Below are 17,809 nucleotides of genomic sequence, written 5' to 3' on the forward strand. Positions count from 1 at the left end.
TTAAGTCAAATTGAATATGCCCACAGTGATCATTGGTGCAAACCATGGTTAACTGATTAGTCTGATAAATGATAAGACTAGACGACAATTCCAAGCCATCCACAGCTCGGATTGGTTCTGGGGTTTCTTTTCGCTGCATACCGATGCCTAAGGTTTTGGCTAAGCTGAGGTCAAGGCAATTACCCGTAGCTCCTGAGGCTAGTAAAATAGTTAGAACATTATGAACTTGAGGTGAAAGGGTCAAAGTCACAATGAGGGTAAGGTGACGGGGTACAGGGGTCATGGTATTTGCTAATTGGTGAGAGACAGTCGGGGAGGAGTAGCTCGACAAAGTGGCCTCAGGGTTTATTGAGGGTGTCAGTTTTCCACATTACTGGTATCAGTTCCCACATCGCTCCCACTGCTTTCTTGAATGAATTGGGTTTACTGGTGCATCCCTTGGCAAAGTGTCCTGCCTTGCCACAATAAAAGCACAGAGTCAATCTTTTTCTACGCTCTTTCTCTTCTTTTGACAACGGTCCCCGTACCCCGCCCCTCCATTTGCATGGGCTCAGACATATTGTGAGAAGTGCTAGGGGTGTCTTTTCTTTCTGCTTTTACTACTAGAAGACGTGTGTCACCACTAGTCTTTTCACCTTTATGTTCCCCCAAGTGATCGTCTAAGCGAACCACTAAATCAATGAACTCCGAACAGTTGATGGGAGGATCGCCAATATATGCCTAAAGATCCTTCAGACCATTTTCTCCTCAGGCCACTCGATTTCTGCTACCAAGCGGTTAAAGGACGTAATATAGGTCAACAGATCCTTGTTTTCCTGTCTCAGATTTAGCAACTCATTGTCGCTAGCCTATACAAATAAATGTTTGGCAAAGAGTTTACGCATAGTGTCCTTAAAATGATCAAAATTATACAATAGAGGGTCATTACACTCAACCAGAGGGACAGACTAAGAGGTGGCGTTCTCACCCAAACAATACATTACGAAGGCAACTTTTGCAGCAACGTTGGGAAATGCAGCTGGCCAACACAGGAAGTGCAACTGGCACTGGTTCAGGAAGACATTAAACTTAGCGCTGTCACCAAAGAAACGCTTGGGGGGGGCTAGAGGAACTGGTATAGGTGTGGTTACTGAAAGCTGCACTGGCTGAAGAGTTGCAGTAGCAGCAGAACCAGTGGCAGTGGTGAAATCCATCACTCTAGCCCTGTAGTTTTGTGGCTTGACTTTATGTGAGAGATTGACCACTCACCTGAAAGGCCATTGTCTGCAGGGGCGATGACTCTTCCCCCAGTCCTTCCGGGACACCTCTTAGCACTGCCAACGTAATACGGGAGTCCCGACAAGTGTCCCCAAAAGAGAGGGGGAATTGGATGAGAGATAGAGAGAGAAGAAAGATATTGGCTCCTCTGCTTGGTCCATCCGGGCTCCTGATGCTTTGGGGTGCAGGTAATTGCTGTCCAGAGCTATCACTCAACACATTCCTCGCACTTCTTTCCACTCAATTGGGCCTACAGGAATGCGCCACCATTGCCTGGATCTTCTCCCTATCTCACACTGCTTAGAGTAATCACGCTTGGTGTTGTGGTTCACACTGAAAACGTATAGTACACAAACACACACAACCAAAACTCTCTAAAAAGGAATAAACGTACACTGATTTATACAGTCAAGTGAAAGCCTACTTTTTTTCTGTTTTTGAGGAATCGCTATAATCAATTCTAGACAATACTAAAAGAGTTCCTGCAAAATGTGAATCGTTATAACAAGTGACACACACGTAATTAGCAAAGTCACACACATATGAAGGTTGTTCATCTCACAACATCCTCTTTGCGTGCTGATGTATTTTCCGATTTTAGAATGAATCAACAAGACAGGGTACAGAATGCACGATAAATGTCAAAGCTTTAAGTGTTTGCGTACACTCTCAATCAACCTCAAAACCTTTGTTCATTCTTGAAAATAAAGTAATTTAGTTACACACGAAAGTTCTTAATCTAAAAAATAAAAAAATTTGCTCAACTGTGTGCGCTTCCTCCACTTAGCTTGTGTAGACAGCTGCCGGCGCATAGAGGCTGAAGAAGTTGTTTCCTCTCTTGTTGTCCAGCAACGATACTGAGGCTTTGCAGGGAATTCCCAGGAGCAGGCTCTCAATGTCAGCTTTAAGAAGAACCGCAACAAAGCCAACCAGACTAATACCTGTGAGGCTTTTTATAGTTTGTGCAGCAATGAGTCATGAGTCACGATTAGCACTCGGCTCCTGAAAACACAAGTGCTGCCTAACAATCAGAGAAGGCCTCTGTCAAACAACTTGCAGGGGCTCAGGTGTTTCTAATTAACCTAGAGGATGCTCCAAAGAACCTTGTGGAGGTTGAGTAAATAGGCCATGATAAAATCAAGCAACACTGGTTACACAAGCCTTGGTAAAAACATAGTGTTCATACTTTTCAAAGGCAACAAGCTTTGGCCAAATAACTGTAAACATTACACCTTAACATAACTACCCCAACTGAACATGATCAAGCCAACAACCCGGTGGTAGTTTATTACACACAATACAAGAAGCAGATAAGGGTAAGTGGATAATAACAGGTGACCCTGCAAGTGTTAATACCTTAACTCTGAGATATCTTGGATGCAAACATGTACTAGCAAGACAGACAGGGTTTTGGTGTAATGGGATCTAGGAGGCACATTGTGGTCCCCGGGGGTATGTGAGGGATGATGTGCAGCCCCTTGTCTACCAGCATTCATTGGTCACTGGAAGGTATCAAAGGATGTTAGATGAAGCTAACTCAAAACACCCCCATGACTATCTCTGATAAAGAAACTATTTGTTGAAGTCTCTTCTCTCTATCCTCTTATCTCCAGCATATGAAGTGAGATATTGAGTGACATGTGACATTTCTTTTTGACCACTGTGTATCACAGAAACACCAGAGAGTGAAATATGTCCTCATATAACCAGATTCAGTTGTTGAAGTGTGAGTGGATAGAGACCTGAACTCTTGTTGAGATGGCATCCTTCACAGAGGGCCACCATACTTGGGGACTTATATCAGGCAGTGAACACTGCAGCAATCTGTGTCCTGGCAAGTTTGTTGTATGACCCCTGACACTGCATGGTTGACATTGTGAAAGGAAATGTTTTAAATTTTAAGAAGGTGGTCCAAATGTGCTGCTTCCAATCTGATCTTCTTTGAGGTATTGTCAAACAGTTCCAGCAGCACAGAACCAAACATGCAATGGTTAATTTAGAGTGGACTGAAGTCCCTGAAAATTATGCCAGGGTCGTGGGAATCAGAAGGCTGAGACATGCTCCCCATATTTTTCTCCACAAGGACTGTCACACTGGACAGCATGCTCAGTTTTGGACAACCTTGAAAAAAATCTGTTTAATGGTATTTCATAGGATCGGCTGGTCACATGTCATCTTGGCTTTCTAGGATGGTGTACCAATGTAGATCTTAGACTTATGCACTAGGGTCCGGCAGGTCGGGCACAGATCATGGGAATATGCATCTAACCTCTGAGATCGTTAGAGGAGGTGTTGCTTTTAAAATATTAATTAGGTTTTAAAGGTGTAGACAAACCAGCAGCTACAGTAAGTTCAGGGACTCCTGGTTTAAGACCAAAGTTGTGTAAAGCAGCTTTTGAAAGTGGGTAAATAACAGTCAGTAGTCAGTGAGGGATCGAACATTGACAAGAAGTGAAAGTTAAACTAAATTTATCTTGTGTGAAAGAAGAGGCTTACTGAAACCGTGGAAGAGTAGAAATTGGCCACTGGTGGCTACCAGAAAAGATAGAGTGGGCGTGAATTGTACTTCACTTTTACTGTACTCCACGTAGAGAGACTTTGAGAGGCAGGAATGTTAAGTGGGATGCGATCTGAGGGAACACAAATCCATGAATTGCCAGTTAACGTTTCAAAGCACAATTTGGACGAAGGTAAAAGTAGATATTATTGTTGTTTTATATTTACAGAATCGAGCCTATCAGGAAGTGCCTCCACAACAAAATTAACATGGGAGACACAGAGCGACTTATTAATTCTGTGAGTGAGAACACGTACATTTTCACTAATTTTGACACATATTTAGTTGATGCACTTACAGAATACAGCATGTTGACCACTGTTGTGAACTTTAGGAGTTTTAGAACATACACTCGTGTGTTTTTTTAATTTTCTTCTTACTCATCAGCTAAACAGTAATGTTCTGTTCTTAAAGTTATGAAGGTGACATGAGTCCACTAGCTCAACTTTTCACCGTTGTGTTTGATTACAGTAGCAAACATACATATATATTTATTATATATATATACCTAAATGATGTTTAAAACAGCATTACATGATCATTGTATCACTGCTATCGGGGAAAAAGGAGACTGTGTGACTACACATATTTTGTGTTTGGTATTTACATTTTATTTTGAGTTCATCTTAAGTTCAAAGTGCCTAAAGTTCAGTGAAACATGTTTATTATTTTATTGTAGCGATAAGTTGCAGAAAGTGAGAAATTATGACTCTTGCCCAGCCTGTGTCCACCTAAAACATCGATTGTCGCAGGTAGAACACTTCCAGTACAGCACTCTCCCACACTATACACCATCACATAACAAGCACAGTGACAGAAGAGAGCATTTATTGCTGTTATTCTGTGCCAGGGAAAGGACTTAGGGCCACTTGTACGAACATTTTTTCCCATAGACACAGAATGGGTAAAAACCTTTGCTACATCTGGCCCTTAGTGAAGACCCTCTTCCAAGATTAGGCTTGCATTTGATGGCTAATGCAAATTAGGGAAAGGCATTCCATGCTGATGTGATGGCAATGGTTTTTGGTGATGCAGCACTGTGAAATGGATTTCAGCTCCAAGAGAAGTTTGTGAAGGACCTGACAAAGCAATGTGATTAGGACTCTACAGACGTGCCTCAGGCCAGAAACACACCTATTTCTCCACTTATTTTTAAGCGCTTTTGGAAATGCTTGCAGTGCTTTAAGGCCGTTTCAGATGGTTTTGCAGGATAGTCAAGGATCAGTTTGTCCACTCAAGTTGATAGTGGAATAGAACTTTGAAAATAAAACACTGATATGCTGAGAACAGGCAACTTTACTGTCTGTAAACAAACAACATAAACTAAAAAGTTACAGGCTCAGGGAGGCTGGCCTTAAGCTCCTCATGAGGTAGGTATGCTGATGTCAGCAATACTTGGCTGCGACATATGGTGTGTGACAAATGAGCTGTACATTAGAACACAGCATGGCAATAAAAGTCCTAGTCTCCACTTCCAGAGTGCCAACCCACAACTTGTTTCCTTCACTGTTGAATACTGAAAATGTCAGTTGCTGGTGTTGAGCTCAAAGCAAGCCATGAGGTAGGAGACGGCTTGCTGCAGTGTCAGTCATCAAGGCTGTCTCTATCTGTTGACCTAAGGAAGCCAGGAAAACAATGACACAAGGCCTGGTGATGGCGCACACTGACAGATACTGCTTTGTGGTTTGAAGCATACTACAACTGTTCTGTATGAACACCGTTTGGAATCAACATGTTTTTTGGGCCTGGGTGCAATCATTTGTTGACAATAGTTATTGTTTTTTATTTTGTTGGTTGCCTTAGGCCATGGTCTGTACCATTGCTTGTTTTCTATTTTTTCTAGGTTTACATTTGTGAATCAGCAGGCATCCTGGTTCCTTTCTTTTACAGAGGAAGCTTTATGCCCATTTACTTCCTTTGCTCGTGCATTCTCTGTGCTTCCAGCGGCTCACCAACCCCTTTTTGTCTTGACTCTGCACATACATTTTGCCACACCATCCACTCTCCTGGCTCTCTCTTTACCCTTTCATGCTTCCTTATTGGCTGTTTTGTAATCAGGAGTAGACCCATGTACCCTCCTTACTCTCTTGGTACCTGCATTGTTGGCATCTTTTCATCATCAGAAGGTGACTCTTTACATGTTGCCCTCCTACTCTACCTCCAGTGCATTGTCCAGTAGGGCAGGGGAAGTAGAGATGCAGCTTCTCACTTGTTAATGTCATTTTGTGATTAGAAAGGTGGGAGGACAGGTCCTCCCTTTGACCCTGTGGAAGTGCTTTATATATTCAATGAATCCTGGTGTGTGATCTCTTTAGCACAATAGATCTGAGTGTGCATCCTTGCCCACAAGTGCACCAAACTCAATACAAATATGTATATGCATGCAAAACTGCCACATTGAGAGACACTATCCAGAAGTCCCTTTATATGAATTGTTATTGAAATAGCACCAGAAACTGTTCGCTTAACTTTAACATTGAACTAGAACTATATGCCTCCACTGTGTGGCATGCCACAGACACTGCTGTCTTGCACCACTCCGGTTCTGCTGTGCAACACAGTGTGTGTGGGTGTTTGAATTTTTAATGCAGTCCTTGCAAGCTTTCTATACTATTCAGTACATTTTCCTGTAATTGTCACTGTGCAATTAGCATTGAGTAAAGCAGTGTTTTTTTCTCCTTGGAAGTATATGGTTGTCAAAACTTTGAACCAGCATCTCATTTGGAAAATACACAGAAGGTTTACTTGGTTAATCCAAAATAGTGACTGGTCAGCTGTTATGTGGCAACATTCTCTTCCTGAGGACTTTTAGCTTTACTCTGTTTTTTTAAGGCTCACCAGTTTGTGAAGGTTTAATTTTAGGAGCACTTAAAAGGTATTGTGAATTTCTTTGCTGGTGTACCACTGTTAATTTTTGCAGATTTTAATGGTAACTAGGATTACAAAATGTCAGCGGAAAAGTCAGAAAACGTTAAGGATCTGTTTAGTAAAATCCTCTAGTGTCAACCATTTTTAGGAACACTAATGAGAACTAAAGTTGAATTAAATGTTATATGAACAAAATGTAGCGCATATAAGTTTTCCAAATGATATGAGCAGCTCGTAAAACCAGTTAATGGTACGCTGAGAATTGCTCTGGTCTGTTAGACTTTGTTTATCTTATTTGCAAGAGTGCCGGAGTAGTTTGGGGGGGTGGATGGAGGGGAGTGGACTCTCCCTACAAAGACTATACACTCGTAGTTTAAGGCAATAGATCAATCGGCTTGTAGTTCCTACTCATGGTTTTAATAAGAGGGGAGGCTGTACAAAGGGAATATCTGTGGTCAGTGTATTGATCCACCAAACATTGTTACCGACTCATCTGTGATTGAACTTTATTCTAAAGTGACTGCTTTTACACAGGAGATAACAATTAGAGCAATTGACTGACTGTAAGCAAATAACTGCTTTTTGAAGTAATGTGTTTTTGTTTTAAAGGAGCTAGGATCCCCAAACCGTGTAGAATCCATGAGCCAAGGTCTTCATTCAGTTCCTTTGAACATTTCTACAAATCGTCTTCGTTCACTGGACACATTTAGAGGGTAAGAAATAATCTGTAGTATTTTTTTATCAACTTGTGTTAAAATTAGTCCGTTATTTTAAAGGATTTTACAACCCTACAAAACTGGAAGGTTGATGAGAGCACAGTTTCCAAAAAGAACCCCTTCAATATCATAATATCTCGTTATTACACAAAAAACAATCCCTGGCCCCTCCCTCTGTGACAGAGGCTCTGTCCTGTTGTTTTTACCACAATGCTTCTGATCATCTGGAATAGCTTAATGCAGAATGTAAAGGCAACTATCCAAATATCCCTTGTTCCCGATAATACATTTTTGCCTTTTCCTCTGTTAGGTCCAGGCCCAGGGAGTGCATCCCTGCAGAGCTAGATAATGGCCAGTCTCTTTTATCGTGCTTATCCGTGGCCAACTCTTTCCAAGTATTGCTAAGAGCATCCTCCACATGGCACCCAAAGGAGTTGCTGAAACCATGTAAATGGCTCACTTCACTTCTGCCCCAAAAGCTACTCATACCTACTACAAGCCAAGACCATTCTATGATATCTCTTCATCATGCGTCCTCCCAATCTGCCTTGATAATAAAATCAAAAAGAACAGTCCGACATTTCAATACATTCTGTTAAACAACTATTACTCAATGACAAAGCTGGTAAGACTGGTAGATTTGTTTCTAAGTAAGTGTTTACTAATAAAAGTGCCTGACTGTGTGTGTGTTTAGATAGATTGTGTGTGTGCATGTATGTGTAATTGATTCAGCAAACGGATGGATGGATGAATTGTGAAGGAAAGCATGGGTGAATTTGTGTGGAAGCATTAGGTATTGAATAGGTAGGTTTTGCATATGAATGTGGCTAGGTTAGTGGTTGAAGGAATGGGAGGGTTTGTATTTTTCAGTTGTCTCTAGCATACATAATTCACTAGATCTATGCTGAATGACTGTAATCAGTTCGTAAAGACTTGCGAGCTAGGCTCAAGGAGGTGATTCTCTGAATGTTTCATGTAACTGTACAGGACGTGCAATGCATGATGTTGCGTGTAAGTATGTAGTTTATCCAATTAAGGGTCTGGCAAGAAGAAGTAGAGTTGAGGGGGTAGAGGGGGTTTGAACACCAGTGACACTGAAATGCTTAATTGGGTTGGGAGAAGCACATTGTCAGTTGGGTGGCATTTTGATCTGTGGTGGTTGCAGATGTGCATTAGGGTTTGGGAATTGGTATTGGGAAGTGTGGGTGACATGAAGGGATACTAATTTGGGGGAGATGGGAGTGTAAGAGTACTGTTGAAAGCAAACCATTTCCTCTGGACTGACATTTGGCTCTGTGGTGACTGCAAATAAAATGAGATGGCATGTGGGGGAGATGAGTGGGGTGCCCGTTTCAGCAGGTGCACAGGCAGTAAATGCAGCATTCATGTTTCAGTAGCTTGTGTGACTCTCTAATGCAAGGGGCATGGGTCGGTTTGCCACACCTCATGAGATGGAATCACTTGACAGCAATATTTGTGTGTCACTTGAAATTATTCTAAAAACTACAGGAAGCTAACTCCTGTGGGTTGGGGAAAGGGGGGCGGGGAAGCGGGTCAGTACAGGTCCTTATACACAATGCTGAAAAATACAAAGGGCTAATGTTGAAAAATGTTTTAAGCACTGTCTCTGGCAATAATCGCCCTCCACTGGCCAATTTCTCCTTAAATGTGACAAAAGAGTTGTACTTTTATTTGGCCAGATTTTTCTTCAATTAGACTTTGTCACTTTAACTGAGTTTAAGGTCTTTGTATACTTAATTTTTCTTGCACCAAACCAGGATTGTAAACCTCATTATTTTAGTGACACCTACATGAATCATGTTTCGTTATACCTATAGTAGCCCAGATGTTGAACCCTATCATTTCCCCCACTTCACACAACATTGTCCCTTCCCATAATGGTGTTTTTCTGGTGACTTTAATGATTATGTATCGTTATATGATTCACTTCTTGAAAGCAGAGTACAAGGTAAGCTAAAAGTATAATTCACAGTTTGAATTCTAAACTCAGCAAGAGGGAAATAAATATCGGAGATTTAATTTTTTGCATTGTAGGCTTTCACTTACAATTATGGTGTTTGTGAACTATGGTGGAGGAAAATACTGGTTCTTCAAACATGAAAGCTGGAATGGTATGTATCCTTAACATTTACAAACGTTGTTCTCATATCTTTGACTGACCCATCATGTTCAAATGGTGAAACAATAGAACAATTTAAATTAGCTTTTGTCTGTGCCTCACACTTCCCAAAGGACCATTAAATCAGATTAAATAATTAAAAGCCAACCTGTGAAAAGGTCATAGAAAGTCTAGCTTGTGTTGTTTGCCTCCACCAATGCCAGGGTAGACTGGAGTTTTGTACAGTGGTCTCCATCCTTTGTTCGATTTCAGCCCCTTATTGATAACATAACCCATATAAAAGACCAGATGTTCAAGTGCAATCTATGGCAGATTTTTATTTTAATATTGCACCTGAAAGCCAGCTTGGCTGTAACAGGTTATAAAGTGCTACATCCATTGTACATCACTGGAATGGTCCGAGCTTCATTGTAATTTCATACTTCAGAAGTCTGTAATTAAACTTATGGTAGTGACTTAGAATACAACAGTTTGCTAAAGTCATTCAATACAGGAATCTTTATCATCCCTAATTTTGAGTTTCCTTATGATTTTGATTTACATGATTTTCTTATTCTTGTAAACAGTGTCACCAAACTGTGATTCTGCAAACATGGACTACTGCCTACAGATCAGTAGGCTTGTTGGGCCACTGAGAATGTGAATAGAAAAACAGTCTCTAACACACAACTTTAGATTTTTGTGTTACCTTTATTATTTCTTCCCTCTATACATGCTCAACATCTTCCTTACACATATTCAAACCACAGCAATGAGGCAGTGTGCCTTGTTCTTTAATGTAAGAATTCCAAGCTATTCCACCGCCTCAGTGCGAGAAAACAGCTATTTTCTGTTAATTGATAGTCTTTTATTTGTAAAGGCTGCCAAAAAAAAAAAAAGCACAAAACAGGTTAATTGGTGGGTGGAGACCATTATTGTGTTTTGTAGTTGGTGTTTCTTTCCCTAGTGACATACACAGATTTGGATACCAATATAGATAAGACATGTCTGAGTGCCAGATCATGTCATGTATTCCTGGAATCCTCCTTCTGTGCCCTGAATCATGCCAGAGAACCTTCAAATTTAAATGGTAGTCTAGTATGCAGTGGTACCAGGCAGGAAGCAGTCAGGCCTTAAGCTTTTGCTACAGTGATAGCCACAATATGTACCCAGAACCTATGCCACCAGGCCAAAGTATCTAAACCACCAAGATATAAATTTGCCCCCAAGCTTAGGCACACTGTTAGTGTTGATGTTAGTATAAGTATTAGGCTTACAGACAGGGTCAAGATAAATACTAGGGTTAGTTATATGTGAAAAGGTGAAATTCTATTTATCCAAGTGTATGCATGTTATGAAAAGTTAATTATAACAGTGCATGTAATATTTAGTAAAATGTTTGTATAGGCATCTCAGTAACTTACTCATAGGTATCTCACAAATGTATTGTGCATTTTTCACATAGATCCGAGCCATCACATAAGCACTCTGTAAACACTGGTCATTTGTTTTATATTTAAAACAGAACCTAACACAATATCATGGTAACAACAAAATATGAACTCTGCATGTGCAAAATATTTAGATTACATATTTCCCCGACACACTTAAAAGCTGATATGGGAATAGACCTTTTCTTAAGTCCTCAAAATTGCATATTCTGCACACTTTGAGTTATCAAATACTATGTGGGACAAAAGAAGAGGGGGGGAATTATAGTTAATTTAGAGGCTTGGTCCAGGCCACCTTCTCTAACTGGTTTGCACAATGCCAGCCTTGCTTTGTCCATTTGGTAATCTATTCCAGGTAATTAGAAATATCAGCTGCGGAAGGGAATCAGAAAGCAGCTTTACTCCACAGCTGTAACTTCAGTACTCCATGTACAAAATTGCTACTTTGTTTTTTAAGACTTTATAATGAGGGTGTTAAAGTACAAACAAAATGTAGCTAAATAAATATGATTGCTTAGGAATGTGTAGCCTATACTTTATTTACTTTATTTAGGCCAATGGCCATAAAAGTAATACAAGGTCATTAAAAGAAAACACAATACAATATCAGGTATAAAATGTACAAATACCATGCATGTAATATTCTTTAAAGTATCCACTCTTGGCCTAAAATGACAAACAGATGAACAAACACTTGACCATAGGCAAAAACCTAATATGGTCCGCCATGCCTAAAGGTACAATTTATGCATGTCATACTGTAATAAATATATTTACAAAACTTCAGGCCAAAATAATATCTTCAAGAAGCAGATACTCATACGTGGGACATTACTGGGTGGGAGCGTACTACAATTAACAAATAGGACATTAGAATTAGTCCATAAGAGTGGAAATAGAATAAATTCTGGGATTGAGGTGGGGATACTAACCCTATCCTAGCACGCAGGACAACCTAACTAAGTAAAGCGCAAGTGCTCCAACTTCAATAAAGTTAAAAAACACAAATTCTAAAATCAATAGAACCATGATACACAATAGGGAGAAAATTGGCACTAAGCAGTGTGCAAAATTATGGTACGGGAGACAGTTTTTTTGCCGAGTTAGCCATATGCTCTTCAAATATTTAGCAACGGAGAAGACAATAACAGGAAACGTGTCCACTCTGCATAATCTTACCTCTACCATGTACTAGGCTACACCTAAAAGGCGGCCCAGAGGCACAATCCAGTGCCTACTCTGCTTCTAGTACCTTGGGCAAAAGTTTCTTCGGCATTCGTACAAATAGAATAGACTTTACTACCTCCTTGTTGACCTTTCCATTTAACAGTCAGAGTAGCAAGCGGTAAAGTACCTAAACTGAACCTCATATAAAGAGCTGTTGTGAATGGAGGCTCAATGTCATTCATGTAATTTTGAAAGTACAAGGTAGGTTTAAACCCTATGAAACAATCAGTCAATTGGCCCAAGCCTACCTGTTTGGGCAATTTAGCCTCCTTAAACTCCCAGTAGATGGCCTTCAATTTCTTAATTGCAGAAGATGGAATGGTTTCAAGGGACCGCCGATACTCGTGTAAATTCATAGAGTATAAGGACTGTTTTGCATAGTCCAGCCAGGGTAGCCAGACTTCTCTATGGATTTATCTAAAACATCTCTTAGACCCACCCTGTGTTCAGCCAGCATGGGCGTTGACCAACTCCGTAGCCAGTACACGATGGGCTTCAGGAACGCAAGGGGGCAATAGACCAAAAACATAGATTATGTTTGAAAATAAATGGCATACTTTAGGGCAGTTTGAGGGTTGCTTTTAGAAATTTATTCTCAGCCATGTCCAGAGCTTTAAGGTTGACGCGTCCCCAGAGTTCGGCTCCGTATACTGCAGCGGCAACCCCTTTAGCACTCCAAACCTCCAGAATGGGGGAAATTGGGTGAAACAAGGTCTTATTTGTAAATTTTAAGATGGCTGCAGCCCTGTGATTCAGTATGAGGGTATTTTTGGTAACCTGGATACCCCATAAGTTTGCACTCAAAAGGTGAATGCCAAGATAATCAAAATCTAGCACCTTCTCTAGCCCCTCCCCTTCTAGCATTACTGACCCTCTAAAACTTCTGTGAGGATGGATGATCATAAATATTGTCTTACTCGCATTAATTGCCAGTCTGTGGTCCAGGCAGAATCTGTTAAAGTTGCTCAGTAGAGTTTCTAGGCCATTGTGGGTTTTCGACACATATAAAGTATTGTTGCAAATAGCAGACTGGGTATTTTAGTTCTCCCTAGAACCAGAGAGTCATTATCACAACCCTAAAGGTAGTCAATGCTGATCTAATAAAAGCTTACAGAAGATTTTTTTACTTGAATAAATAAGGCTGATTGGGCGGTAGTTGGCCGGTCAGATTACAGGCCTTTCTTATGTATAGGAATGAGCTCTGCCCCTTTTCAAGAGGCTGGAATCTCTCCACCTGCTAAAATGGCATTAAAAACACATATAAGGTAGTGTGCCCAGATTACCGGTTCAGACTTAAAAAAGGTCCACCGGTATTCGATCTAAGCTGGGTGCCTTTCCTGCCTTGTGAGATCTAATGACCACAGCCACTTCAGTCGATGTAAATGCCAACCTTCATTAAAAGTTTCTGATTTAATGGGAATCTTGGGGATAAGGGGGTTAGCTGGAAACCAGGGATTTCAGGGTTTGCAGCAGTCGGAAGACTGCAACCATATAAAGTTTCAAAATGCTTTGCCCAATCTTGTGGTAGAATGTGTAATTCTGCCTGCATCCTATGTGTTTTGGTGCCATGAGCTATTATATGTCAGAAGGCTACCTGGTCCCCTGGACGTATTGCAGACAAAATGTCACTCTAAATAGCTATATCCCATGCAGATTTTGCTCGTTTTAAGGCTAGTTTGTAGTCTGCTCTGGCTGACTTTATGACCTGCGGTAACCCTCTTTTGACAGCACTAAGGAGATTACTCTTAGCTAACCTACAAGTCCTATGGTACCATGTAGGGTCTGTCCTCTGGAGAACAATCCTACTCCCCCACCTCGCCACTTCCACAAAGTGAGAGGCATAGAGGGAAGTCGTTGCTCTTATGTCTGGACAGGACTTCCATATCAATGAGGTTTCTTTAGAATTTAACATCTAATAAAAAGTAATCAGTTCGACACAGGTAGTTATTCCTTTTAAAGGGGGGTGTTACCCCAAATCGGATTTAGTTCTACCATTACAAGCCCTCATACAAAGGTCCAACATTTGCAAGGCAGCCTGCGATGGGCTTGAAATTTGTAGAATAACCCAGTGTTGATCTTCCTCTCCAGCTACTTCGTTATAGAGTGGTTAGAAGCATACATTGAAATTCCCAGCCACAGTCACAACTGCTTCCTTCCTTGATGGGGTGGAAATGTAATCAATCAAAAGGTGGAGGATGGTGAAATCAGTGGGTTTAGGAACACTTCTATTGTATACATTAAAAAGCAGAATTTTATTTTGTCAGGGGTGGAGAACTCAATGCCGGGCAAGTCAGAACAATGAATGGATAATTGGGTAGCATGGAACCCCAGAGAAACCTTAATTCAAATTAGCAACATACCAGAGGGTCTGACTGGCTTAGACTTGCAATCTGGGGCATGGAATGTTTTAAAACCCTGCCTGTATAAAGGGGAGATCTCCCAGGTTTTTTGGAACATAATTATATCAGCGAAATCTATGAATTCCCCCCAGTCCTCTTGAACAAGCTTTGGATCCAGCCCTGCAATAATCCAGGAAATCATTGGCAAGGTATTTGTGGATATAGGGGAGATTTCCTTGTGGTCCTGTGTGTTGGACTTAGTGTACAGCTACCTGCCCTGCGTGTGACAAACATTCCTTGCTGTGTTAAAGGAAACTTCCCTATTGTTGTGTCTTCGATGAATAGTTAATGGCCTTGGGCCCTCTGTAGTGAATGTCCCACTATGGTTTCCCCCAATTGCACCCTTCAGCACACAAGCTGGAATTTGGGCTCAAAGTGATTTTAAAAGAATATGTGGATATATCACCAGGGCAGGAATATGAAGATTGATACTCCATTGTTCGAAGACAGCCCTTTCTGCTGTAACGGCGTTCCATTGGGACACTCTTTTCCAGATTTTCTTGGTCATGTCCCCAGATGAGTTTAACAGAGACGGATCAGATTTGACCCAATTGATTGAGGTATTGCCTGAGTTGGAGGGCCAAAAATTGAATAACGACTTCCAGAGTTCATGGGAATGTAAATGTTATTTCTTCTGAATTGTCAAACAGAGAGCTTTTTTTTAAGCATGCGCTGCTTTTTTTCACTGTTGTTTAATGTTTCTTTGCCTTTCTAGACTGGCAGGAGGATGAGAGTGGCTTGGATGGAGATCCAGTTTCTGATGTCACTTGTAATCCTCTTGCAGTGGCCACCTCATTGCTCAAAAGGGTAGTCCTCTCCAAAAGCTCCCCTTGTTGGTCCAATGGGACATTGTAAAAAAAAAAAAGAAGAACAGCCCACCTGGTCCTGAATTACGGATCGTTGTTGGAGCACTGCCGGGGGAATGGCCTGTTCAGGTGTACCACGATTATTTTGATCAGCTTCCTCAGCCATGGTAGCATTTAATAACTTAACCTGAGACGCTTTATTAATGGTAGAACCCTTGATTGTACCAGCCAGGTTCTCCAGTATCTCTGGTAAAGTATTCAGCTTGTTGATAATTGGGATATATGGGTAGGATTTATCACTCACAAAGAGTTTTAACTCTGTTTCCAGGAGATCAAGCTTTGAACCAGTTTCAGCAAGATGAGTTGCCAATGATTGAATCAGATCTAATTGCAACTCCATTTTGCTTGACTGCCAAAGAAGAGTCCTGGCTATAGTGTCCTGCTTGGCTCTTATTGCTGCCATCTCTTGGATATATGGCGTGCTTGGGTTGTCAAAACTGGCTCCGTTGCCTTTTCTACTGGGCCCGGACACATTAATAGTGTTTGCCCTAGGGTTTTGTCTATTTGGGCCTCAGTGTTAGAGAGAAAGCGATTTATCAGGATTCCCAGTTACTGATCAGTAAAACACCCCCTTCTGAAGAGTGAGCTGGCGGCCTTTTGGTTTAGAGACAAATCACTTGTTTGTGGTAGCAAAGCCATAGGGATTGTCGACTCCAGGGACCAATCTAGGGGTCGATAGACTTGTGCAGTCGTCAAAGTCATGTTCATATTTGAGTTTGGGGATATATTTGGGGTTACACTAGTAGTAGCAGGCAAGTTAACTACAGTACCTACATTAAGGGTAGTACTAAAGGCTGGCTGTGGGCATCGGCTCCTGCGTTTACTCATGCCTTTCTTTAGAAGAATCGCTGAGGTTGAGTAGGGGGAGAGCGGGGCGTTCAGGAGAATCTGTTGTCAAGTCAATAATTGATTCACACCATATTAAGTTGGGGCACAATTGTGTTCTATGCTGGGGAAGAAGCCCTGCACCAGCTGTTTTCTTTGCTTAACTTTTCTGTAGCAACTTGGGGTGAGCTGGGCAGACTACTGATGGAACACCCCGAGTTGCTCAGGAGTATACCTGTGGGCGCCATATGTTGGATATCTTTTTGATCATTTGAGACTGTTTTATTGCCTTACGAAAATATTGTTTGATTGAGTTCTTTGTAGAGGGGGACAGCTGTGGTGGAGAAAGGATCAACCCTTGTGCAAGCCCGTGGACACTACGCTGGAGCTGCAAGAAATGCTAGGGTCTGGGGGTATGGGTTGAAGTTGCCCGTTGTCCGGTATTTTGCCCGCCTGGACCTTTTTACGCAATGGGTGTTTCTGTTTCACTATTTCCGCGAAGAGTGTACTTGTGACCACAACCATGACTCGGGGCTTTCAAGGGTCCTTGGTAACAGCTCCTTGGTGACAGGATTTGAGGGACCAGACAACCCTCTCTGTGCTGCCTCACCTCCTAGCCTTGTACAGCTATGAAGGGGCACGAGCTGGGGAACTTTTCTATATCTTTGTGCTGGTGAATATTGCAACTGAGGGGTGATATATCAGAGATTGCCACCTTGAGACTCCTCTTGGGCTCAGTGTTAGTTCTTATTTGCTTCCTGTTAGCTTCGTACCGGGTGCCAGACCAGATGCTGTGATTTTCAGGGCTTTCTTTTCTCCAGGTGTATTCTATAATTGTTTGAGATATGACACGGAACACAGAACTGTAGGTGGTGCAGTTGGTGATCACTAGTGATCACTGGTTGGTGGTGCCAATAAGTGCCGATGGATACAGTAAGAACAGTGAGAACAATCCAAACTACAAGGGACTGCAGAAGGGGGAGTAAGGCAGCAGAGGCAGTGGGACAAATGCAGTGAGGCAGCAGCAAGCAGGGTAAGTACACATCACCACAAGCTGCGCCTCAGCAGGCTGCCTCTGCAGGGACGGACCTTTTCCCACTAAGACACTGCATGTCGTCTAATACCAATGACCATGAGCAGCCCTATCGCCAGCTCACCAGCCCAGCACTTCTCCACGCTTTCCTCACTTTGCCACTCTTTACATGCAAACAGGAAGGGTTGGTAGGTCTTTCTCCCTTCTTCATACAGAGCTGCAATGCTCCTGTGTTCACCTATGTGGTGCTCAGCAGGGAGGGACGCTTGTGAGTGCTTAACAGTGACTGGCGTCACAAATCAACGCCATCTCTGTTTCTTTGTCTTAGTGGTGCTTTTAGTGCCTGTTGGTGTCTTGTTTTGAATATGTTTAGCAGTGCCCAATGCTTCCAGTGTCAAACAATGACAGTCATTAATAGTAACTGACTCCAGCTGGCACCACTAAGATGAAGTTGGTAATGGCTGTTTTAACACTGCAACTTGGTTTAGTAC

The 17,809-nt window shown here is 41.7% G+C and overlaps 1 protein-coding gene across 1 annotated transcript in view; it reads left to right on the forward strand.

The window, feature by feature from the left end:
* Positions 1-17,809, forward strand: part of HGSNAT (heparan-alpha-glucosaminide N-acetyltransferase) — a 307,063-nt gene that overhangs the window by 103,898 nt on the left and 185,356 nt on the right. The window contains exons 6-8 of the mRNA XM_069208519.1: positions 3,984-4,053; positions 7,292-7,395; positions 9,454-9,530. Coding sequence (XP_069064620.1) covers positions 3,984-4,053; positions 7,292-7,395; positions 9,454-9,530 — 251 coding nt within the window. The remainder of the gene's footprint in view (positions 1-3,983; positions 4,054-7,291; positions 7,396-9,453; positions 9,531-17,809) is intronic.

Source organism: Pleurodeles waltl, chromosome 9, assembly GCF_031143425.1.
Source record: "Pleurodeles waltl isolate 20211129_DDA chromosome 9, aPleWal1.hap1.20221129, whole genome shotgun sequence".
NCBI lineage: Eukaryota > Metazoa > Chordata > Amphibia > Caudata > Salamandridae > Pleurodeles > Pleurodeles waltl.